Genomic DNA, 26383 nt, shown 5'->3' with positions numbered 1-26383 from the left:
GCATGCATGAGGCCCTGGGTTCGATTCCTCAGCACCACATAAGCAAAAAGAAAAAAGCCAGAAGTGGCGTTGTGGCTCAAGTGGTAGAGCGCTAGCCTTGAGCTGAAGAGCTGAGGGACAGTGCCCAGGCCCAGAGTTCAGGCCCCACGACTGGACCAAAAAAAAAAAAAAAAAAAAGAATTCATTCTGCCCTGTGAAATTATAAGGAATGTTCAAAACTCTTCCATCTGGTTGTTTATGTAATTCCCAGTACTGATAAAATAACTTCTCTATTCACTTTTATACGTAATTTAATAGTAGAGCAAAGTATCGTTTGATTTAGTTGGTTCCAGGTCACAGTCCCGAAGTAGAAGTAGTATCAGATTCTGTGGGGCCAGATGGCACTGGCTTTTGGAATGTCTTTAACCATGAGAGAAAGTAACATAGTACAAGTAAACAAGTTCAACACTGCTACCCCACATAATGAACTTGAAGATGTTCTGTGATGAAGGAGGACAGGAGAGCCACATGTACATTTGTAATTAGTGACTACAAAGTTCCTTGAATTGTGCCTGTAAATTAAAAAAAAAATCAGAAAAGTAGAGTTTTAAAAAGGTTTGTGCTCTGAATTACTTGTTTTAAAACCTGCTTGAGGGCTGGGAAGGTGGCTCAGTGGTAGAGTGCTTGCCTTGCATGCATGAGGCCCTGGGTTCAATTCCTCGGCACCACATAAGCAGAAAGAGCTGAAAGTGGCACTGTGGCTCAAGTGGTAGAGCACTAGCCTTGAGCTGAAGAGCTGAGGGACAGTGCCCAGGCCCCAAGTTCAGGCCCCGTGACCAACAAAAAACCCAAAAAAACAAACAAACAAAAAAACTGCTTGAAAGTTTGATTACATCTGTCCTCTGCTTATTTGTCAGGGATTACTAAAGACAATAGTATGAATATTTGTGAGGCTATCAAAAAGAAATTTTATAAAATATTAGTTGTGATGAGCTAGAAGGAAAAGAAAAAGTAAAATTGAGAAGTAGAGAAAGAACTACAGAAGTTACTGAGTCATTGGGCTGAGTGAGCAGTGTCTTACATTTCTTCAACATGTACATCCTCATTGCTTTATGAAATGAGAGATCTAATTCCCTCTCACATTGCTTATTTAATGTAGAGTCTCTCCTAACACAATTTTCTCATTTCTCAATTTCTAGATGGGCTTGTGACTCCTGCACATAAGAATATTACTCCACTTTTGAGTTACTTATTGCTTTTTAAATCATTCCAGTTTTTTTTTTAAAGCAGTTTGCAATTGTTGCCTTCCTGCTCATCCTGTTTGCTCTGAACTTCTATGCAGGGTGTATGTGTATATGTGTGACACCTGATTCCACTTTCATGACAGGCACTAGGAATCTACTAATCCCACAGGCTCAAGCTGACCTTTCCCCAGTTCTCTCCTCCTTGGTGTCTGTAGCTCTGACATTGCTGCCCCTTTCCCTCCCTGATGATCTCTTCTTCCTCTCCAGGTTTTGCTTCTATCTCTCAGATCTTCTTTTCTTTCTCTCCTTTGAAGATTCTTTGTTCTTTTTCTTATCATTCAATGTAAACATCTCCAAGTTCTTTTTATCCCTTTCTTTCTCAACAAAGTCTTCTTTGAAGTTTATTCTGGCATTTGTGGCATGAAGTATGACCTCTTGCCCAATGTGTTTCCTAATTTCAAATACTCCTATTGTGCTCAAGGACCCTATTTGTAACTCAGTCACTTCCACTGGAAATATAATATAGTACCTTACACTGAGAACTTCACAAAATGGATCTCTATTCGTTTCTCTAATATGTTCACTTCTCTTTTTGGTACTTTGGTATTATCGTTGATAACTGGACAGCCTCTACAGCTGTCCACTCACATTCACATAGTTTATTGAGTATGGCTCTCCCACCCTTATTCCTCCTATAAGAAGCCCATTTATGTTTCCAGTAGTGTAAACAAAACTGCCAACAATTTCTCCTCCACTCTCTCCTTCCTCCAGTTGCCCCTCCTATCTACACTGTCGCTGCTACATAAGATCTTCCCCAAGTGAAGTCTTGATCATGTCAGTCCTTCTAGAACTTTGTACCTGAGTGCAAATCCCTCGTAGCTTACTCTAATGCCTGATCTCCAGTGAAAGTTTTTCTTCTCTCACAAGAACTCACAGAATCTTCTCTTTCTACTGGATTATAATATATGCAATAAATGTTTAAAATTCAAAGAGAATGGTGACTTGAGGATATGTACTCAGCTTGAAGATTCTCCAAACGTATTATTGTACCAATGGAGACCCGAGGCCTAATAATATGTTTAGAGAATCTTCCATGTACTCATGGAACTCAACGTAGCACTAGTACTCAGACTGTGCACCTAGTGCCATGTGAGTGAATTCATGTTCTGGGGACTCTGGGTGTGTGGGGTGCATCATCACTTGCCCTCAGGGTAACTGTTTGGGAATATATCTAGGAGACTTTTAGTCTCTGAACAAGGCTTCAGCTTGTAAAATTCCATCCTGCACAACTCCTGGCCTATGGTCCTTCACACTGAAAGCACCATTCTGTTCAGAACATGTGAGTTCTCTACAGGCACCACATATAGTGGAAGGAAGGAAAGGGTCCTCCTCCATTGTAAGTGTGGTCACTTACAATGCTGGGAACTCTCTACTCTGACATTTGCTCTCTTTAGGCCTCAATTCTCCATTGGTACAATAATATATTTAGACCCAGTGACCTTTAATCTCTTTCTGTGCTGAAAAAGAAAAGTTCAAATTGGTTTGCATTCTTGAGAGAGAACAAAGGATGTCAAGGCAGAAGGAAAACAACAACAAAAGAATGTAAAGTGCTTATTCTGCTGCTGAGTAATACGGGGTTGACTATGGTACCTAGACTAAGGTGACTGTGGACTGATGCCATTCTCCTCAAAGCAAGTCCCTCAAGCACAATCGTAATGGATCTCCAATGACCCATCTACAAGGGCAACAGTGCATAAGGGGTTAAAACTGTTTTTAAATCAAATATGAAAATCCTTGATAGCTATGGAGAAGCACTGATTTTACGTGATGGAACGTACCACAAGCAGAGGAAGCTGCAAGGAATGAGATGGCAGGATAAAATATAGAACCCTAAAAATCAACAACCCTTCCTAATGATTACACTAGGACAATCCTAATTCCCATCATACAATGTGAGGGATAGCAATATGGCATGGTGTGACGTGGGGCAATGGGCAGTGAGAACAGATTCACCAAGGGATCCGAGAGGCTAGCACAGGAGGATAGATTGCTAGAAGTCTGAAGAGACCAAATCAGTAACAGAATCCCAATATATGTAACTATGGGTGACAGTGTGGCCCTGTGAATAAGCCCTTCGCATAAGAAAAGTTATTTTGAGATGTGTTGATCAACAAATCATCACCTAGAATATTTTCTTTTATGACGGCATGAAGGGAAGGGCATTTTTGTTCTATGCATAAATAATTGGGGATTATGCTTTATTATTTATATGGAAACAAATATCTTTGAAATGGACAAGCCTTTCAACTCAACTGAATTGTAATAACAGGCAATGTTACCCAAGTAGAGCTTGTCTGTGATTAAAATGAGGCAAAGTGTAAGGTCTCAGTATTATACTTGAATGTTATTTTGTGCTTCTGCTCCTTTTTCACATAATTTCAGTCCTTCCCTTCCTCTACTTCACATTTATTTCTTTCTCATATTTTTTTTCCGGGGAGCTCTTTCTGCTGCAACAGGTCTTGGTGCAGAAGCAGGGGTTTATAATATTTCATCAAGGACTAAACTAATAGCTAAGTAAATGATTACATGAATAAATTACAGAAATTACTGCACAAATGACCAGGGAAGGGACAGTTAGGTTGTGTTGTAGAGAAAAAGTAAGTTATATAAAAAAGGGTAAGTTATATAAAAAAGGACCAGTTCTAAGGGCAGGGAAGTTGGTTCAGTGGTAGAGTGCTTGCATCTCATGCATGAAGCCCTGAGTTCAATTTCTCAGCACCATATCAGCAGAAAAAGCCAGAAGTGTCACTGTGGCTCTAATGGTAGAGCACTAGCCTTGAGCTGAAGAACTGAGGGACAGCGCCCAGGCTCAGAGTTCAGCCCTCACAACCAACAACAACAACAAAAAGGACTAGTTCTAAAAGAAGAGGAAGATTAAAATTTAGTTTTAAAAAGTGTGTCCCTAAATACATTAAGTAAAACCTCTAGAAAATTAGAACAAAAAAAGTCAACTAGCATTCTAATGTACATCTGGATATAAAAGGTAATAAAAATAATTCCAAAGAGATTGTATATCAATGAACAGAGCCAGAAAGGTATTTAAAGAAGGAGACTATCATTTAACAAAATGAAATCCACACTTAACAGCTAAGAGGTTTACTTAGTTAATGGAATGATGGAAAATAAGTTGAAACTATTAGCAATGAGAAGATAAACACATGATTCCTTACAGGGCTCAGATGAGTCAGGAATGTGAAATACTTAGAAGGCAACAAGAGTACCTACTTACACCAAAGATGCTCTATTTGCTGCTGAACTGATATCGAACTTAACTAGAAAATTAATCATCTAAAGCCATAGGATAATAACCCTCTGTGTTTGTTAGTCCATTCCATTTTGGCTACATTTCTTTTGCAAATTAGTGTGACCCCAAAATGTTTTCAGGATGGTCCAACTTGTCCTAAATTCCATAAATAAACTCTTTCAGAGGATGCTGTTTTTGCTATGTCTCTATTACGGTCCTTCACAGATGGACCATTTTTGTCCTTCCAAAGTCTAAGAATAACTCTTTTCGTTATCAAGACATACCAAAATCCAGTTCAGCTGCTCCTGTGGGATTCCAGTTAGTTTAGACACATCTGCTGAGATACACGCATTTGAATCCAAATGAAGCTTTTGTTTGATTATACATTTTGAACATTTATGGAAGTTTTTTGGGGCCAAAATGTTTTTCATTTTTTGGCACACCAAACAGAGCTCTTCAGTTATAAACACTGCCTTCTGAGCACCTCCAACAGAAATGCAATCTTTTCATGTGAACAGGTGCCTCAGGAAGTTTTTGGAAGGTTTTACACTGAATCAGCTTTCCGATTGGAAACTTCTGAACAAGCAGTCAAATTTGCCAAAGAGACCTTCAAACTTGCTTGAGCAGTTTTCACTCATACAGACATACATTCACACATAGAGACAGCCCAAGTAAAAGCAAATCAGAGCCTTGCAAAACTGAAGTTTCTTTCTTAAAGGTTAAATACCATATGCAACCAAACTGAGCAAAAAGGAATGCATGACAGCAGAGAATGAGCAAATACAACGGGGATCTTCATTGAGTGGTCCCTCAAAAGGCCTAGCTTGGGAGTTTAAGCTATAACCTTTAAGTAAAATTTCAATCTCATCCAGTTTTGAATACAGTACATTCTTTGCAAAATGTTGTGCCATAGAGTATTGCTAATTCCTTTCACTCTCAAACCTGTTCAAATTGTTATTTTGAGATACTTCCTTCTCTCACACAAATTGGACCATCAGCTTGAAATGTAAAGGAAGAAATAAACATTGCTCTCTAAAGAAGAGGTTCACTAGTAAAGCCTACCTCTCACCTAATTTTCCTACAATTTATCCTTTGCAATTGGAATATAAACTAAAGAGATGTTGCCTAGTAAAAGAACTTTAAGCCTGAAGCCTCAAAAAGTTATCACAGAGTGAAATCACTCCTCTACTGGGCATGCGTGGAATTAGTGGGGGAAATCTGCTCTCAAGTTGTTCTTATGGCCCTGGACCAGATGCTCTAAGGTGGCCAGAAACCTTTGTCTACACCCACTTAGCAGATTTCTGGCTCTTTATCAGGGACTAAGAGGTTTATTTGCAGAAATGAATCACTTCCTTCAAAATGTCCTTTACCCTATTTACATGCTTGCATATTCCTTCCATTTTGTTTTCCCCCTACAGCTTTTACTAAGGGAATTAATTATCTAGAAGAACAGGAACATACAGTAAGTACATCTGAGATCCAGGAGGAGACACAGTATGTCATCTATTAGGCCTGGCTAAGACCAGCAGCTGATGCTAAATGGGAAGGAACATGCACCAAATGTTTTTTAATCGCAAAGTTAGTAATTAATTGCTCTTTAAAATACATTTTATGCTTCTTTCTGTCTGTGTACATGAAATGCACATTTATTACATGCCAAAAATTACAACATTATGGTTTAAATGTGACTGGCACGGAAGTCCGGAAATCAGAGTTAATGTTCCCACAGCAACTTTAATTCTGTCCGTGTGCACATGCAGGGCTATAATAGTCTTCCGTTTCAGGGTAATACGTATAGATGGTTTGGGGAGGGAAGCTAAAGACCCATATCCTCAACTGTAGTTACAGGAATGAAACAAAGGATTACAGCTCTGCTCCTTTCCATATACGTGGAGAAAAACAATGTCCCCACGACCCGTGTTGTGTAATCAGAGAATGAAAGAATCTGCTGTGATGCCACACTCAAGAGGCCAGTTTCTGTTGCTGTGGGAACCTGAACTTTGCATTTCCTGACTTGGGGGTAATTAAAATGTCAGCCTTAATGTGGCATTAATGAAGTTTGCCATAAAAAAATCCTCTTTGTTTTGTTCTCTCAAAAATTGCTTAAAACTTCAAAATGAGCCAAGTGTACTAAAAATTTTAATCACAGGGACTTGGATGGGGGAAAGGAGGAGTTGATGGGTGGGAGGGAGAGGAGAAGAGGTCAAAGAAGGTGGATTGGAAAAAAAAAAAAAGAGAGGAAAAGGAAGAGCCCACAGTCTCCTCGAGAGCGTTCAGCTCCCAACAGAATCAGGCTAAACTTAAACCCACCCACACAACAGTTTGGTAATGTGTAAAGGTTAAATTAAAAATAAATAAAAACTGTTAATGTGTAAATGCATCTTGGCACACACACACAAAAACGAGACAGTCTGAGTCCAGCCTAAAACATGGGAAGGTAAGTAACCACACATTATCTGCTTCCACCCAAAGAAAAGGTATCTGATTAGGTGGATCCACAGCCAAGGATGAAAGGAGTAGCCAGAGGGAGAAGCTCCCTTCAAATGGAGCCATATTGGGGGGAATGAAAGAAATGGAAGAAATATGCAAGTACAAGTTCTGGTGGCGTCTATCACATGAATATGACTGTGATGTGCTACAGCTTGATAGTTGTCAAGAAAGGTTTTTCATATGGAGAGCTTTGTCTGCTCTACTGACTTGGTTTAGTCCTGCTTAAGCATTTGAAGGGAGGGTTTGGCTCAGCACGTGCTCAGCCTGTTCAGTGGTTAACTGCTCTGTCAAACACCTAGGGGTTTCTACCCTTTGCCTTCCCATACTCCTCTTAATGCCTGCCATTATCATCATCTGAATTTGTTTGCCATTACAGTTTTGAGAAATGATGTAGAGGTGACAAGCTAGAGGTAATGGGGGGGAATATTGCTGAAATTGTGTTAGTGGGTATACTGCAAAGTCGCACACATTTCAGTGTTAACAGCATTGCCTTGGAAAAGAATGCATAGCTCAACTCTATTCGTTCTTGTTTTGAATACTACTGGGATCTTTTTGCCAAATTCGAAGTGGCTCAGCAGATTAAGTAGCTGACTGAGAATTTAAGGTCTTTGCTCTGAAGCTTGGCCTGAGTTCTTCATATGCAAAAGCACTGTGGCTTGCACAACCTTGCTGGTTCATAGCAGAGATGACTTCTCTTTTTGTGGGGATGATTTATCCAGTGTGTGTTTTACGATCCATTCACCAATATGAGTAGTTACACATTTCTAACATCACTATAAATAGCCAGGAATGCCATCTCTTTGCACAGAGAAATTTGGCTGCTCACAATGAGAGCAAGCTTATAAATACACCTCAGTACCTAATGGAGTTTAACTGTGGACAAGTCATTCATTCATCTAACTGGCTGCCATTTTGCTCAGTTTTCTCATCTGTAAATGGGGAAGAATCACTCTGACTGACAGAAAATGGGCATTAAGGCATGACTAAGAATAATTTTGCTAAATACATGACAAATAAAAAGGTGCTATAAAAATTCAGGCACTTGTGAAAGTCAGGCAACACACACAGGGTGGGATGTTCCTGAAGCTAAAGAGACTAACAAGTCAAGGGCACTATTTTTAAATGCCCCAAATCTGTTAGTTCTAAATAGTAACTGAATATTTTACCTTAAAGAAATTAAGCTTTTAAATTAATCTATGGTAAGAATGACATTTAAAAGTAAAAAAAAAAAACCTTCTTGAATGCAAGAAGAGCATCCAAAATTTTTAACAGCTTAAAATAAACTTCTTTCCTGTCTTCTCTCAAGCAATCTCCAAATGGACAGATTTCTGTGAATCTTTCCTAAAAACAATTTTCTTCTAAGTGTAGGCTCAAATCAGGACAAACTACGATCCAAATACGTTTAGAGAAATGTAAAATCAATTTAAACAACAGGTTGGAGCAGAAAAGAATTACACATCTTAATGGCAAAATCAAAATGACTTTCTAAACAGCTGGAGATTAGGTTTCTCCTCCCATTCTTTCTCCTTCCAACTGCATTCAGACACCCTATGGAGGTCTGCTCTGCTGGCTTCCTCTGAGTCTATGGTTCCAGCATCCTCCCACTGTTCTTCCAACTGTGTGTGCTAGTAAGACTTGTAAGGCCTGGCCGGAGGATGCTTATAGTAAAGTACGATATATGAAACTCAATGCTTTTTTCTATCCAGCAATATTCATTTTGCTGTAACAGGAGATTTCTGGGTGAAGGCCATACTGTGTAATCTACCCCGTCAGGCATGGCAGAAAGCCAAGCCATGAAGATCTGCATGCAAAAGCTCCAGACCCTTCATCACAGACACAGGCCACCTTCCCGGTACGTAGGCACCATGTGCATATGTCTGTAGGCCTGATGCCATGCTATTTTCTGATTCTTCCTGTAATTACTATTAGGCAGGAGACAGCCAGGCAAGGAAGTCTAAGGGTGTGACTATGCTGACAGACTAGAGAACACAATCCCTGCTTCTGACCCCTGTATGTCTCTGTGAAAGCTGCAACTTTGTTTAAATCACACAGACTGTAGAGATTTGGATCTACTTGTTTTGCTTTCCCTTTTCTCATGACAGTTAGAGTGTAGTCTCTGTCCCAGCATCTGTAGAAAAAGTTCTCTTCACACCCTGCCTGCCCCTATGTCTCATCTTTTCAGATAGAAACGACTTGGACAAAGCAGTAGTGGATGGAATCTCCTAGATCCAGTCACCTCCAGTGCTCTTCCCAGAATCTTAAAAAATAACAAAAAGAGGTTTCGAACCTCACTTCCTAATGAATAACCTTTGTCTCTGTAAGCAGAAACGTAGTATGATTTTTTGTGAAATACAACTTTTTTGGTCTTTTCTTACTTATTCTGAAGAACATGCCAGCTTTGTGCTAGTTCCCAGACATCCTGTGTGGAGATCAGCTCAGAAGTTGTTGGGTGTCTTAAAACTAAAAGGAATTGTCTTTCAGAATGGGGCTGTCAACACACGTGTTTCTGAGGTATCAGGTTACCTTCAGAAGGAAAAAAAAATCTCCTAACATGGTCTATCAACTTTCTTAAAATAGAATGGAGGAAGTGACTTCCAGATTTGCGAGGAGACAGCAAAAATAAACAGCAAGGCAGTGATTTCAGTAGTGACGATCTCATTAAGCTGCCCATTTCCAAATTTAGCCCTCAGGCAGTTTTTTTAATTAAAAAATATTTTTAACCTGACTTCTTATTGGCTATGTGATGTCTGGGTGGCTTTTGAATTCTTGGAAGCCATTCTCTTTTCTTCTGTAAATTTATGCTATCCTTTAACCACTTCAAAATAAATTAAAAACTGGAAAGACAGAAATTCAGCCAAGCTACATGAGACTCCAATAACTAATACTGATCTGACTTGTGTTATGTAATTTCAAAATGGATGTTTCCTTATGTCTAACTGGCCTGAGGTCCATACTTGGTTGTTTCATTTAATAGTGGTGAAAAGTGCCTTTATTTGGAGGAAGAATAATTAGAAAGCAGCAATGTGACTTCTTTTTCTGAGTGAAAAATTATGAAAGAAAACATGGCTCTTGTAATTAATCAGCCTTTTGGAGCCAAATGGCTGGTTACCTGCCTTTTAAATCTAATCTCACTTTGAACATATAAAATGGCTGAATCAAAATGGTGGCACGGTGCTTTTGGCTACTTTAGAAGACCAAATGGAAGCAGCTTGCTCTGAATGTAAAACAGCCAGGCCCCAGGGGAGAACCACTACTACTCTAAGCACTGCGAAGACACCATCACCTTCCTGGTGTACTCACAATCAGATGACCCGGTGTGAGCGTGAGAGTTTGTCAGTGAATGTGTTGAGTGGATGAGGGCTGGGTCTGGAGACAAAACAGCTTCAAAGTTCAGGCAGGGAAGGCCCGGCTTGGCGCTGGATCCACCCGGCTGAGTAATCTCATTCTCCTCAGATGCCTTCTGGTTTTCAGCTGTCTTGGGTTTCTTCCTGAAAATAAACAAAGGGCCCTTTGAAGGAACTGACTGAATATTTGGGAAAAGGCATTTTTAGAATCTGTTAAAGATAACTTGATTTTTTTTTTTCTGAAGGGGGATGGGAGGGAGTCCAGTATGTCCCTTGTTTTAAAACAAGCTGATTCTTGTTTTTTTTCCCCTCCAGTAATGGCCTAACTGGGAACACATGAAAGCATATGGGCCAAGCAAACAGCACCACATTTGGACTCTGTTGGCTGTATAAAAAGACCCTGTCCCAGAACTTTAGACAGCTTGAGCTACGTATGGCTGACATTATCCAAGAAAGCATCCTCCCTCCCACCCCCTTTAGAGTTTTAACATGGTCTGGAAAAATACTAGTGGAGGTTTACCGTTCTAGCATTTGTCAGGAAGCTTAGAGACAGGACCCGTGGAGTAATGGGAGGAGCACTGGACTGGGAGTCAGGAGACTTGAGCTATGGTACTAGCTGTGCCTCTAACTTGCTGTGTAGCCTTGGGCACCTCACTTCACCTCTCTGGGCTTCAGTTTCCTTATCTGTAAAATAAAGGTCTCAGATTAGAAGGCCTTAGCGGTTCCTTCCAGCTTTAAGTTTCATTTCCCGGAACACATTATGGAACATTCAACTTTCTTGCTGTTAACATTTTGTTTTTTTCTTTTTTCAAATCAATACGTAACTTCAAATCACAATCTAAACTTGTAAAAACTGTACGGATGAGAGCAGGTAATGGCGGAAGGTCAAGTGAAACATGATCTGAACCGCTTAAGTCCTTGTTCAAGAGGGTGATCCCACTCTACTCTGCTTCAGGTTAAAATTCCTTTGTGTTTTAATGTTGTCCTTTCTGGAGTTTAGGAGGGTGATGGTGTGTTCCTTCAGCAGGAGGGGAAGAGGTGAGTGGAAGGAATTAGAGTGGAACTATTATTTAGGGCTAAGACGAGGAAGTTCAGCTATAGGTTCAGGAATAGGATTAATTCAGCTGTTTAAGTCAACCATGGCTTCTCTCTCCAGAACAATACAACTGATGGTTGTAAGCACCAACCTAGAAAACCGCATGGACACACAGTTATGTAGAAGAAAGAAGCATATATTGCTAGCCAAAGCTGACAGGCTATCTCTCTCGGAATAGAGAGTAGCAAACTGCTCTCAGGCAGGGGAGGTAGTCCTATGGCATTAAGGAGACTGAAGGCATGCGAAGGGACTGGGAGCAGGAAATCTTTGTAGTCACAGCTGGACACAAGAGATATCAGACAGTCAAGGCAGGACATTCTATAGCTGGCTTGTAGCCAGGGAAAAGCATCCTATATCGGGCATATAGCCAGGATGGGGCATCTTTCAACTGGACACTAGAAATAGTATGTGACTGGGAATGGGTATCCAGATAGCATGGGCATAGTAGCAGCATGTGGCTGACACAGTTGGGACTGGGAGTACATGTAGTTTGGATGGGAATAGGCAGGCCTGGCTTGTGGATGACCCAAAGTGAAGGCTGTTAACCCCAAACAGGGGTGAATATGCTTATAATGGTAATTAATAAGAGGGCTTACAATATATATACATTAGACCTCAGTGAAAATGAGAGACTAGTTCTTGAACATGTCTGCAGTTTCCTTGACTTCATGTCTTTCTAGCTCACTATGTGGAGAGTAAGCAGAGAAAGCATATTTTTGAGAGGAGATTATGTGTGGTACATAATTTGTTGTAAGTAGATTTGTTTCCATGCTTCTCTTGTTTCTGTGAGCATGGCATTGGATGCGTTATACAGAATATTTCGTTCTATAATTTGTTGTACTGGGTAGTTAAGTCTGCCCTCGCAGAATATGGTGTTATGATTAGTATGTTGTGTGTTTGGTCCAACAGGTTGTGAAATCAAATCTGTTTCTTCAGAGGGCAGAAGGCAGAAATAGCATGGTAAAGATTAGAATAGAAGAGAAACTTTCAGACATCTTTTTTCTGAAATATAAGAGAAACAGCAAACTACATAGCTGAATGAGTGACTACGAATTAGCCCCCAAACCTGGAGTATCTTCCTGGATACCAAGAGATAAGATATTCTGGGTTTTCATTTAAGAAAGTATTCAAGATCAAAGTCTCCGAAGTCCAGCTCCCCTTTGCTGTGAAGACCTGTGCTTCCTCCAGGATCCCCATTTCGATCTCTGCATCTGTGGCTGGGAGGAAACCTCAGGCTTTCTCTGCCTTCAAGCCAGTTAAACATTGAGTCCTGGCAATTCTGTTCTCTTCCTGTCTTCTATTTTCCACGTCTGTGATTCCTTTCCAATTTCATGGAATTACTTACCATCTTTTTTATCCGAAAGACCATTATCTAACTAGCACACAAGCCTCTGTGATTCTTCTAGCCTTGCTTCTTTGCATTGTTAAATCTGAGATGACCACATTGGCCTGACGCTCAAGGTTGGTTCCTTCTGTGCTCTAGCTTATTATGTTTGTTCTATATATTGGCCATACAGGACTCTCAAAATTCTTGACTATCCCTAGAAAGTCCTGAATCTACATATACGACTCTATACCTTTACTCAGGTTATCTTTCTTGCTTTGAATATACTTTGTTTTATTGGGATAAGAGTTTTGCCTATAATATATCCTAGGCTGTCTGGAACTCATAACCTTCCTTCTTTAGTCTCTCAAATGCTGGAATTATAGTTGTGTACCACCATGTTATTGAAAACCCTATTCTCATAGCTGCCCGTGGAAATCAAACTTACCCTTTCTATTTACTAAATCCTGTCTCCATCCTCTAGTTGTCTTGATACCTCCATATTTGATAGTATTTCTTCTCCTCATCTCTTTCCCTGAAATCCTCCATTACTTTTTAGTAATCTTATTTTATTCACTAAACTTTATTTCAGTAACCATTATTTATGTGCTTATTCCATTTCTAAGATAGTAACTTCTCTAAGGATAAGGAAATGTTTTAGTTATTTTTATATTTCCTGTGTTCATCCATTCTTTCCGTCTTCCTTCCCTTTCATCATTCACTTATTCATATATTCATTTTACAAATATTTACTATGTGCCTATGATGTGCCAGAATGAGTTAAGGAATTAAACAAACCTGGTTCCTGTTCTCCCAGAATTTATTGTCTAGTCTATACTGTGAAGCAGAAACATACACAAAGCTGTCATTTAAGAACTGTGAGTTAGTGACATGAAATGGAGCTGTGAGTAGTGATTGTTTCAACTCCAGTTAAGTTCTTGTCTCTTATACTTTGAAATCTACCTAGACTGGGTAGGGGAAAAACAAAGGAGGAGGTAACAACGCTCGGCAGGAAATGTACTCATTACCTTACTCATGTAACTGTAACCCCTCTGTACAGCATTTTTACAATAAAAAACATATTACAAAAAAAGAAATCTACCTAGACTGGCTGTTTTTTCTTTGAATTCATGAAAGTCATTTACTATGAGTGGTACCATTTTACATAGTAGAACTAGGCTAGTCTTCATAATTCGTGTACATAGTGAGTCAAAACCCACCAATGAGAAATATCATCCAGAAGGGGAAAAAAAAGTTTAACTATAATGCTTCTAGACAAGGCCTGCACTAGTTTCAGATGTGGGGTTTGGAAATGAAGGACATTCTTAAGCATAAGTCCATGGCAAAACCACCAATGTCCTTTGATTTTAACATCACAGAAACTGTACTGTTATGATCAAACTGACTAAAGTCCAGTGCACACAGGGAGTGTTATTCCATGGTGTAACCCCTCTGAGTAATTAACACAGTTTTTAACAAAATGAATACCAGGAAGCTAAAATGTATCTTGGCTGAAGGGGTTGGGGGGGGGGGGGGTAGATGAATGGGAAGAGGAATGGTGGGAGAGAGGAGTGGCAAAGAGTCATAATATAGCATACCTACATGAAAATGGAAAGTAAGTGTTGTAAGAAGATGGGAAGGGATGGGAAAGAAGGGGGGAAGAATGATGGAAGGGGTAACACTGATCAAGATGCATTGTACAGACATATGCACATGCTAAATTGAAACTTAAAAAAAAAAAGAGGCAAAGGAAAACAAAGAAGTTGTACTGTTGTTCTTATCAGTGTCTTTGCTTCCTGCTTTGGACTGTATCCTTCTGACATCTTGCGCCCTGCCCCTTTGTTTCCACAAGGGCCACCGTTGGAGACCAAGTGTGCAGAGGCATTGCCACCATCTCAACAAATAGGATATATTGAAAACCAACCCTTTTGGCTCAATCCCCATTTTCTTAAACTGCTTTGCTTACCATTTTTACCACTGGGCTGATTCCGAACTGCACAGACGAAATTGCTTACTGTCTTCCAAAGCAATTCATTTCCTGTCTCAACCTCTCTCACGGTCCTTTCAGACTCCTTTTTTTTTTTTTTTTTTTGCTGGAGTTAAGAACCACTAAAGCAGCACTGGTGTGTCTGACATACACAGGTACTGTTCCATGACTGCCCCGCCCCTTGTTTGGCAGCATATATTTTTAGTAAGAAGAAAGATCAAGCTTTGTTGTTACTAATTGAAAATACCTTTTCGGCTGTCTAAAAGGAATTCTATCAACATGGCACATCTGAGGACAAGCCTCTTTGAGCCTCCGTGGCCCTGCAGTATTCCCTGGAGCCTTCAGAGGGCAGCAGACTCCAGGCAGTGTTTCCAAAGGCAAACTCCTACCAGAGCCTTCCTCCTGGTCACCATGCCAAAGGTTGGTTTGCCAAGCTCTTTCTGGCCTCTCAGTCTCTTTTCAGCTCCCTCTCACCCCCTTCTCTCTCTTTTTTTCTTTCTCTCTTTCTATTTTCTTTCACTCTGTTTAAAATTATATACGCTAATGAAGTCACCCCTCAACCAGAAAATGAAAGCTGCTCCTCCCCACCTCCCCCCCAAAAAGTTAGATAAGCCAACAACAACAAAGAAAGAAATCAGGGAAAAGGGGAAATGGAGCTGGTGAGGGGGAAGGACTTAACAAGAAAAGGGCAGATGTTTCGTAAATATATGCAAAGCAAAACTGGGTGTACTCTGAACACTCCCAGTGAGAAACAGACCAATCACTGTGCACTACCTCCCGCCACACTGGTGGAGCTCTGCATTCAAAAAATAAAAATAAAAAGTGTGACCGCAGGCACTGGCTTTTCAACGGTCAGTTCTGACACTCTGACCGAACATCTCCCAATTGTCCAAAGAGAACAAAAACATTTTCATCTCCCCACTGCGAACATTTCTGTTATGAGAGAAAGGCTGCCTCAAGAGCTGGAAAGGCATTTTAAGGTGACTGGCAGCTGAGTTAGCCAGCAGAACCTTCTGGTTTTTAACTCTGTCTGTGCTGGCCCTGACAACAAGTTTTGGGCTGAAACATAGCAGTGAACAAGACTGTGGAGACGTTGGCTCTTTCCTAACCAGACCATATTGTATGTGGAAAGAAATATGCATTAAAACATATGGAGGAGATGGTAGGTATTAAGCATGTGAAATGCATGGAAATTAACTAGATCGGTGGCATTTGATGTATATATTTCACACTTGTTTGCACATATTGCACACATACAGTAATGGCAGTGCTTTCTGCAACATATGGAAAAATAAATATTTTATCCGTGTGAGCTCTTATCAGTCTCCAGGGTCTGTTGAAAGGAGAGTGCTCTCTTCTATCTCCTTCTCCCAATTTTCTCCCTTCACTGGGCTCCTGCCTTCTGCACATTAACATGCCTTCTACTTATCAACTTGGTTAGATAGGAAAGAATTACTCAGAACATCTTTTTGATAAATAATTACTCAGTCATTGGCTCCAGATAATTTAGATCAGTGATGCCTCCCCAGCCTTTCTGGAAACGTACCATTTTCCTACCTTGCTTGGCACTAGTGTATTATCTTGGAAGGAGAAGGGGAGGTGGTGACAAACCTCCCCAATGAGGGTAAAGCACAAGAACTCAGCTTCACTACCTAGCTGTGTGTTATAGGAAGATTATTTTGCATCTCTGAGCCTCACCTGCCAAAGGGGAACACTAATACCTATCCTGTAGGACTGTTGTGAGGAAGAAATGAGATGAGCTTTGTGACTGAGTAGCACACAGGGCCTGGTACACAGTAAGCACTCAGTAATGGTGGCTCCTTTCAGAACACTTGTTGTGTGGTTTTCATCCCATTAGCTATGTAATATGACATTGCCTTTATCTAAGTAAACCTTTTTAGTATCTAGATTTGGGGCAAGGGCAAGTGGATTGTTAGTGTAGCAAAGGTAGAAAGACTGTTAGAATAAGCAATCTCTTTAATACTCTGATCTCACTGCATTTTCCTTCTAACACCTCCTTTCTATTGACATGCTTGTCATTGCTGTGGCTATACCAAGAGCTCCTTGAAGTTGAGGGTCAAGCAGGCAGCGCTTGGCCTATGGACGCCCATCAAGTCAGAACACGATGGCTATTCATCGAACAACCTGCAGTGCTCTTGCTTATCATGCTTTCTTACAATTTCTCTTTTCATGACTTGGCCTAATATCACATCAATTTAAAATGTTCTCATGATTAAACCATTTTATTCTCTCCTTTTTTTTTTTTTTTTAAACCTTTCATGGCAGGGCTGATTTAGAATGCTTGATAGTGTATTTGTCCCTCACTGTACCAGTCAGGAAACAGTTGGCATACATAAAGGTTTGAACTGAAGGGAGGTTCGTGAAAGGATGGTACACTGAGGTGTAGATGAGCCTAAGGGACCTTGAAGAGGTAGTGAAGCACTTGGGACTGGAAATCTTGGAGCTCTTTTAATCTCAGCTTTCAAACACTTAAACTGAAGGGACAAAGAAAGGGCAGGGTGATCTTCGTCCAATCAGAAGGGGATTTGAACTAATAAGTAGCCTAACTTCTTTTTCCTCCCCCTCTCACATCTCTTGCTGATCAGTTGGTCACCTGAGAGCCCAGACTGTGTAGGACTGAGAACTCACCTGGATTGCTCATCAGAGCAGAAAATGGCCTGGTGTTGGAGTAAGGGTATTAAGAAGATTCATTTAATGTATTTATTCTTCACCTTTCCTTTTTTTAAAAACTCCTTTTCCTTTCCTTTCCTTTCTTTCACTCTTTCTTCGCAAATACACTTTTTGAGGAAAAGAACAAAATAAGATAAAATGAGTAATTTTTAGCTTTCATGTGCCCATTTTTGTCTTCAAGAAAATAAAATCTACTGTATCCTTAGCGAAGAACAGTGGCTGACACATAGTAAATGCCCTGTAAATTTTAGATGATTGATACATGTATTCATCCCTACTGTGCCAGATGCTATGTATACCTCCTATATGCTGACAACAAACTGTGTGATCTTGCAGGTAGTGTGCTAAAATCTCATGCTTCTCTCCACGTACCCAAAGCTTTGAGACTGGACCCAGAGCCTTGTCAAGCCACAGGAAGGACATACTTTGGCAAACAGTTCATATTTTAATATTTCCCCCTCTTTATAGAGAAAAGAGGTCTTAGTATTATTTCTCTTCTGCATGTAAGGAAGTTGACTTTCAGGATAGCAGAGGCTGCAAGGATTTTTAACTCCATCTGTTCACTCCCTAGGGCCCACGAGAAGACAAAATATTTCCCGTGGCTGAAACAAGGGCTGTGGAAATTCTCAAGGAAAATCAGCTTTTGATTTGTAGAAAAGTAAGAGTGGTATGGGCTTCTCTCCTTTCAGAGGATTCAGAAGCTCGGAACCAGTTTGTATCCTAGTATGGTGGGGCTACTTGCACCAGCATAGTTATTCTCGGATGAAGAAGAGAAATGCTCGGGTGTGATCATTTCCAAGGGACTCCTTAGGAATAATGCAAATCACGTGAGTAAATAACATGATGCTGTGTGAATAAGTTCCTTGTGTGGGTATGAACCTCTGTTTTGAATCTTCGCTCCCCTCTCTAGTTCCCTTTCATCCCATTCAGACTGCAGAGCACTGGCAGTTCCCACTACTATCTTGGCCAGGTAGGTGTCTGTCACCTAAGCATCAACCCCATTAATTATAATCCAGGAGACTAGAAGCATTACAGGTAAAAAGTGACACAAAAACAGAATTCTGGCTTCATCTTTTTGGGTTCAATTTATGCCACAATGGCTAAAAAAAAACCCACAGTGATGAATGTGACAATCCTACCTGAAGCCCAAAAGGGATGCTAGTCTCCCAGGTTTAGAATTTTCCACTCACAGAGCTGTCTTTAACACACCATCCATGACCTGCCTCACACCATATAGGAAAACTTGTGACTACAACAATTACAATACATGTTCATTAAAAAATGTATAATTAAGGTGTTTTGCATGTTCTACTTTTCTAGAGGAAAAAGAACATATACTTGTCTGTTTTAGCGATGATTAGTGAATCCTTTATATCACTTTTCTTTTTTTTTTTTTTTTTTTGTGCATGTCAAACTTGGGGCTTGAACTCCGGACCTATGCACTGTCTTTTAGCTTTTATATTTGAGGCTAGCACTCTACCACTTGAGTCACAGCTCTACTTCCAGCTTTTCTGGTGCTTAATTGGAGGTCAGAGTTTCATGGACTTTCCTGCCCAGGCTGACTTCAAATTGCAATCCTCATATCTCAGCCTCCTAAGTAGCTAGGATTAAGATCGTGAGTCAGCGACTGGTGCCCCGCTCACCATTTTTTTCTCATGAGTGTTACATGTCCTACCCCAACTCATTCTTCCACATTTCTTCCCAAGGGCTGTATTTTTGTATAAATGCTTTACATGAAAAGAAAAAAAAACTACATAGAACCACATACCCAGAGAGCACAGCTGAGCTTCTATGTTGGCTAGGAGATATGTAAAAGGAGCCTAGATTAGCAAGGAGGTAACTGGATTGGGATGCAGCTCAGACAGAGGTAGACAAAGGTAAGCAAAGTTAGCCCACAGATCTGATCAGGAAATGACATGCTACCATGACATTCACTAGAGTGGGATACAACAGTGATATGCAGCAGACTCGTGGAGAAAATAGCTTGGGAAAGTGGCATAGATAACCAAGAACAGTCACAATTCTTCCAAGTATGTTCAGACTGGCTTAGCAGAGCGACTAGGCCAGTAAATGCCCAGGGCATTCACTCCATTCTGGAAGCTGAAAAACACCACGGGCATATCAGGACTGAGCTGGGTTCCTTTGCTGCATCCGACACTTAAAATTTGATCTGCTTTTCACAAGTGTGTTTGTATTTAATTATGCAACGTGAACTAAGAAGTCTTCATTGGCATAACATACTCACAGTAGTTTCCAAACAAATGGTGTCACTCTTCAGGTAAGTCAGTCCAAGGCTTGGGCCTAGTGCAGATGTTCATTGGGGCAGGGGACAGAGAGCAGCCGCATCTAGCACAAACCAACAACAAATACAAGGTTGTTAAATGAGTAGACGATGATGATGGTGGTCATTTATATTGACAATAATTCAACTATGGGACTTGGTGGTGAGGCTGGTTTTTGCATCTTTGCACCAGAAAGTGGTAAAGCATGGAAGGGAAAATGGAGAAGATGTCATTCAGACTCCATTTTCAGACTTTCTGCCTGGCTGCCTGTGGGCTCTGAGATAGCACTCACACCTTCCAGCTTATTTTTGTGTCTCTGATTTGGAAATTAAAGTCTGTCAGTTAAGGTGAGGGGGAACAGTGTCTTTCAGTTTTGTCACAAATGCTGCTTCTGATGTTGCTCCAATTATTGTTTATTATTTATATATTGGTGACCAAATTCTACATAGTTGGGGCGTACGGCATGTTTTAGCTATGCATACAATGTGGAATGGCTAAATTAGTATATGTATTGCATCCGAAATTTATCTTTTTGTCGTAAAAATAGCTAAAATCTACTCTATATACTCATATACTTCAGTATATGATAGATTGTTATCGTCACCTACGTACAACAGAGATCTCTGAACTTATTTTTCCTGTCTAACTAAACTTTTGTATCCTTTGGCTAACATGTCCACAGTCTCTGGTAAAGATTTGCCTTTCTGCTTCTCTGAGTTTAACTTTTTTGGATTCCATATATAAGTCACATTGTATTTGTCTTTCTAGGTCTGGGTTGTTTCATTTAATGGAGCATAGTTCAGATTCATCTCTCTTGTGGTCAGTGACAGGCTTTCTTTCCTTTCAAAGTCTGAATCTCATTCTACTGTGTGTACACATGTATCACAGTTTTGGTATTTTTGATGCCTTCTGTCTCCTTCTCTTTCTTGATCACTTTTACCTATTCTAAAAATACTAAACTACATGGCCCTAAGCTCCTGACTTCTCTCTATTCTCCACTGCAAAGTCTCCATTTCCTTTCATATCTTCCAAACCTCAAGAGTTTAGCCTGGGGGCTGTAGAAATGATCGTTATTTGTCTAAGAGCCTCTAACTCCTGGGTGTTTTTTTCCAGGCCCTTTTTGTCATAGTAGGCCCCAGTAACTCTTTGTTCTCCATTTGCACTAGAACACTGAATTATCCTAACTTTCCTCCGAGTTTGCTCTCTGTTCTTCTGCCTCCACTGGTTGCTTTCTTCCCTGAATACTTTCCTGAATACTTTCCCCCCATCAAGTTTTGTTTAGACCCCATTCTCCATGACCTCCACAAGCACTTCTCAGTAGAAAGTATCCACATTTCTATCTTTAGTTTGTATTTATTTTCAGAGTTCCAAATCCCAATTCTACATGGCAGCTAGTTACTGATATAGTCATTCATTTGTCCATTCAGTGTTCATGCAGCATCTATTAGGCACCTGGGAAAGATGAATAATTCAGTTCTCCAACTTCAAGAAGCTTACATTTCCATCAAATATTACCGGGTTCTTCTAGCTCCAAAAATTTAAAACAAAGTTTATTGCCTTTCTCTCAAAATCAGTCCTCTAGACTTTCTATTTCTTCTGTTGGTTCCTTCTTTTTTTTTTTTTTTTTTTTTTTTTTTTTGGTCAGTCGTGGGGCATAAACTCTGGGCTTGGGCACTATCCCTCAGCTCTTCAGCTCAAGGCTAGCGCTCTACTGCTTGAGCCACACTGCCACTTCTGGTTTCCTAGTGGTTTATTGGAGATAAAAGTCTCACAGACTTTCCTGCCTGGGCTGGTTTTGAACTGTGATCCTCAGATCTCAGCCTCCTGAGTAGCTAGGATTACAGGCGTGAGCCACCGGTGCCTGGCTTGTTGGTTCCTTCTTTATCTAGTTGCTTGTTATATGACTAAGAAGTTATCTTTAATTCCTCATTTTTAATTCCTCATACCTGCCAACCTGTATCCGATCACTTGCCAATCACCTAGCTTTTACTCTGGCTGTGTTTTTTAAAATAATTTTTTATTGATATTAAGTGAATACATAAATTTCACAGTATTGTACGATAGTGATACTTAATTAAAGGCACAAACAAATTTTAACCTTCACAAAGTGGCTGTGTTTTTTGACTTTATTTGGTTTCTACATTTGACATATACTGATCTCTTTGCCATCTACCATCCAAGACCTCTGCCTTTACTTCTAGTTTCTCATTATCCTTCACACCAACATTGCACCAATTATCTAAAGTACCAACCTAACCATATTCTTCCTTTCTTCAAATCCCCTTTGCATGTTGGATTAAATCAAGGCTTCTGGGTTTGGCATTCAAGTGACTGGATTGAAGCCCTAGTCTATTTTCCTGCTCTTCTCCCTACAGTCCATTCTACATTCTAGCAAAGTCCCACTCTTCCCACCCATGTGCATGGCATTTTTTCTTCCATTACCCAATGTCTACATATATCTTGTTTATAAACCAGGTAAATGCTACCTCATTTAGAAAGCATTTCCTAAAGGGAAGTGTCCTTAAATCCTTAAGCACTTTTCATTACTACCTTGGCATATTGCTAATAACTGTATAGTTTGTCTTCTTCGTCCATAAGGGCCTTGAATAGAGAGATAAAACTTTACTTGGTGTAAAGTGGAACTCAGAGAATACTACCCCCAGAGTGAAGAGCTCAGAGACAGCCTGAGAGCCAAAGCTTCTCTCTGATCCTCTCCTATCCTGTCTTCTGTCTCTTTCTCTTGCCCAATACAAGCTTTAGAAACTAGACATTCCTTTCCACCAAGCAGGAGACAGAAACTAGAATCCCCTTCCCCAAAAGCAAGCTGTCACACTTGAAACTAGTTTTCTCATATCTCCCTGCCTTCCCATCTTCGAGCTGGCCATAAAGAAATTTTCTGACCTACCTTGTCTGATAGTAGATCAGAAGACCACCGTTTCAGAGAAAGGGTCCTTGTCTATAGCCAGGTGGAAGGAATACGTCTCAGGCAGGCCAGCAAGAATCTGAACAGACAGGCCTTGCTGGGTTTCCCTACTTAGCCTATGATCATTAGGTCATATCTTTTTGTCCAATCATATTTCTACCTAGTTGTCCATGCTTCATCAAACTTAAACATAAAAATGGGCACCTTTGGGTTGTCATTTCAAAGTCTTCTGTGAGCACATAAATTTCTAATGTTTTTCTCTTATTAATTTGCCTTTTGTTAGAGGCGTGGTGTTAGCCCTGTCACCTTATGATGGGTGGGCCAGAAGACATCTCTCTATTTGCATCTTCAGCACTCTGTGTAATGTGCAATCTGTGCTCAGCTGCTGATGTCTACTGAACTGAAATGGAAGGAATCAAGACTCTTACAAAGAGTCATGGGAACTGAGGATGAATCAAAAAGATCTTAAAACTCATCTACTCCAGTGCTTTCATTTTTTTTTTTTTTTTGGATAAGAGATGAGGGGAACTACTTGCCACTGTCCTTGCTAGTTGATGAGCAAGGAAAACAGATAAACAGATGTGAAAGGTCACAAAGCTTTAAATCAGTGCTTGCTAAGTCAACAGGCCCATCAGAGTGTCAATAGTGACCAGACCAGGGAGAGTAAGAAGTTAGGAGTAAACATATTGTGCTCCAAAAATTAAAACAACAACAGCAGCCTTGTTTTACTTATTTGCCTCAACCATACCAAATGAGTACCTATCATTTTATTAATAATATAAACAACAACAACAAAGGTATACTGAAAAATCAAGAAAATAAATTCTCCTAACTTAGGCTGAACTTCAGAATAAAGTCTCTCACATTTTGGGAAAGTTGTAAGCTGAGCTGTAGCTTTTGGTGAAAACATGCTGCAGTAATTCCATGATTAGATTCATTATTTTATAGAAACAGATGACTGGCAATCTTGCTACATAATCACTTTGCTTTTTCCAGCTAGCTTTGCCCAGTATTCATGCTCTAGTTTTCCACTTATTTTCCTATCTTATATGTCAAAATATACAGGTGACCACCCTGATTCTGTTCTTAGTTTCTTGCCTTCTTCTCTTCATGATGGAAGAAACATGGTTTAAAATCTTCTCAATCCTTAATGTAATCATTTTCTCTCACCCAAAGATAAAAAGCCCACCAAAGAGCCCAGATAAGAACAGAGCTTGTTTCACGGAGGAAAGCAGATTGTTCTTAGTCATTTTTCCTTGGCTAGAAAAGCTCCCTCTTAACTGTTAGCCTGTAGTATGACAGGACTTCCTCTTTCTTTTCCAGGTGAGCACTTGACTCAATATGACTTACCAGAGGGAAATCAACACTAATCAAACTCCTTTTGGCCGGGATAGTAGAGTTGTGTTATGCATTGAAACATTTATTAAGGACCATGACCTCAAAATAGCAGACTGAGTTCCAGTGATCTTTAGTGTTCTTTCTAACCCACTATAGGGTTAGAGACTATTAACATTTCACCAGACTGAACTTTTCGTTCTTTTTTCTACCAGCAAGTACATTGAAACTGTAAAGGAAATCACTCATCAATATGTCTAGTATGTTGCAGAGAAAACTGATCTTATATCATAGAGCTCCTTCATGTGACTAGACAAGTGTACATTTTAAATATGCCTAGTATTTGTCTTAACTGTGCATTTTATTTTTAAATAAGTTTTTTATTGTGAAAATACTGTACAGAGGGGTTACAATTCCGTGAACAAGGTAATGAGTACATTTCTTATCAAGCACTGTTGCCTCCTCCTTAGTTTTTCCCCTAACCTTCCTTCTCTTCCATCTCCACAATTACACTCCCCCCTCCTTAACTGTGCATTTTATAATTAAATAGGGCCATAACTTTTCTGTTCTTAAACCCATTTCTCTCACTCTCATGTCTTGCAGTTATGATCTTACTTCCAGTTTTTGGAACTAGTCATTTATACCCATCTTCTTGTTTTCCTCGAGGCTCTATTAATCAGAGTTACTGCAGGTGTGTCTTGTTTTATTGCTTAAAGTTTGGCTATACTCTAAAGAAGACATAGTGAAAATGACTTTATGGGGTTTCATATGTATTCCCTGCTATTACTTCTATATTCAGTATACTCAGTTTTTAGGTCAAAAGATAATTTTGAGGGGCTCCTTGTGTCACAAATACTATCCAGAATCTGGAAATCCAGTTCGTCTCTCTGCCCATGACATCAACACTGTAATAAAAAAATCAGCTTTGGGGACCTAGCTGGCAAGAGGCAGAACAGACCGAGGGTCAACTCTCTTCAGCCTGGTGCACTGTTGATGTCTCTGTAGCTCTTTCTTGAAAGTCCCTAGTCAACAGAGTTATTATATAACCTACTGCCCATGTCACTGTAGGCAACTTTCTGTAGAAGTCTTATTTCAGAAGGGCCTTTCCCATTCCTTAGAAACCACACTCAATCATTCGAAAACAAGAAGGCATTTTTCACAATTGAACATTATAAAATGTTAACAGTGACTAATGATGGCACCACTGGATTGGACATCTAAATTTTTATAAGGAACCTATATATAAATGCATCCTTTATCCTCCTAGCCATGCTGTATTATTTTACCCATTGTATGGATGAGAAAAAGTGGGACTCAGTGAGCTCATGTTGAAAGCAGATCTCTCTCTCTTTTCATGTATAACAATTGTCCCAACACAGAACAGGCACCTTGTAGCATTAAGATGTTTATGTTATTTTCATAATGTCCAGAGCCATGGGAACATAGATTTCAAGGAAGGGAACTTGTTCTGAAACTATCAATAAGCACAGCTTTTTTCCCCTACTTCCTTTCCTAATTGAAGATGAGAATGTCTTATATCAATCTTAAACTTTTATGAGCAAATGAATCACTCAGGATTTCTGATTCAGCACGTATGAGGTGGAGTCTGCAAGTCTGCATTTCAATAGGCTCCCGGGTGATGCTGATGCTACAGGTCTGGGGACTGCAGGTCTTACACCTGACGGGGTTTGTCTTTAACTTGGCTAACTGCTCAATAGTGTGATTGGCTTCTGTTTCTGGGCCACTTGGTTGGTTGATCAGGAATTAGAAAAAAACCTAGGAGTTTCTGGCATTTAAGCACATTGTGGGGAAAAAAATTGTTTTAGGTTCCCTTGGGCTCCCCCTAACCTTTGAAAATTGAAAATGATAATGGCTCAACTATGCAAAGTTCCTATTTTTCACATTATTGTTATTTTTAACAATAATTATCTAGTAATAATTTAAATAACACCTTTCCTCTGAGAAATTCAGTGGGCTTTACCAACCTTAATTGTCTAGCAGCAATTCCCAGGTGTAGATAAAGCTGTCTCAAAGATAACAGTAAATTTAAAATTGTTCCACTTCCCTCATTTCTTAGCCCCAAATGTAGTAGTGAGGGGTTACTAATTGGCAAAGGCCCACTATCTCATAATCTGAGGCACAGGAGATTTCATAAAACAAGGGTAAATGCAAGAGATAATCAGTGATGGGGAAGAATGTAATGTTGAAGAAAAAGAAGGAAGAGTTCATCAAGGAGTAAAACTAAAGGAAGAGAAAGTAAAGTCAGTGATCTCACATGAGTCATTTAACTTCTAGGTAACTAAGTTTTTCCTTGAAAAGCAGGAGGTTGAGTTAAAAAATGTAAGGTCCCTTTAAATTCTACCAATCCCCTGAGAAGAAAAAAG

At 39.9% G+C, this 26383-nt stretch overlaps 1 protein-coding gene across 22 annotated transcripts in view; it reads right to left on the bottom strand.

The window, feature by feature from the left end:
* The window catches only part of Zbtb20 (zinc finger and BTB domain containing 20), a 730255-nt gene that overhangs the window by 55374 nt on the left and 648498 nt on the right, over nt 1-26383 (bottom strand). For 19 of the 22 annotated variants that reach the window (XM_070030175.1, XM_070030177.1, XM_070030172.1 and 16 more), the window contains 3 exons: nt 19705-19805; nt 10882-11045; nt 10318-10505 (listed from right to left, as the gene is read on the bottom strand). In XM_070030175.1, coding sequence (XP_069886276.1) covers nt 10318-10505; nt 10882-10892 — 199 coding nt within the window. In that variant the 5' untranslated portion in view covers nt 10893-11045; nt 19705-19805. Of the gene's footprint in view, nt 1-10317; nt 10506-10881; nt 11046-17417; nt 17567-19704; nt 19806-22646; nt 23451-26383 lie in introns of those variants that run through there. The other 3 variants (XM_070030174.1, XM_070030192.1, XM_070030194.1) reach the window with 3 other exon arrangements.

The sequence above is a fragment of the Dipodomys merriami genome, unplaced genomic scaffold, assembly GCF_024711535.1.
Source record: "Dipodomys merriami isolate MVZ:Mamm:240054 unplaced genomic scaffold, mDipMer1.0.p SCAF_2, whole genome shotgun sequence".
NCBI lineage: Eukaryota > Metazoa > Chordata > Mammalia > Rodentia > Heteromyidae > Dipodomys > Dipodomys merriami.
The sequence above is the reverse complement of the archived record's forward strand: the minus strand, read 5'-3'. Positions and strand labels throughout refer to the sequence as shown.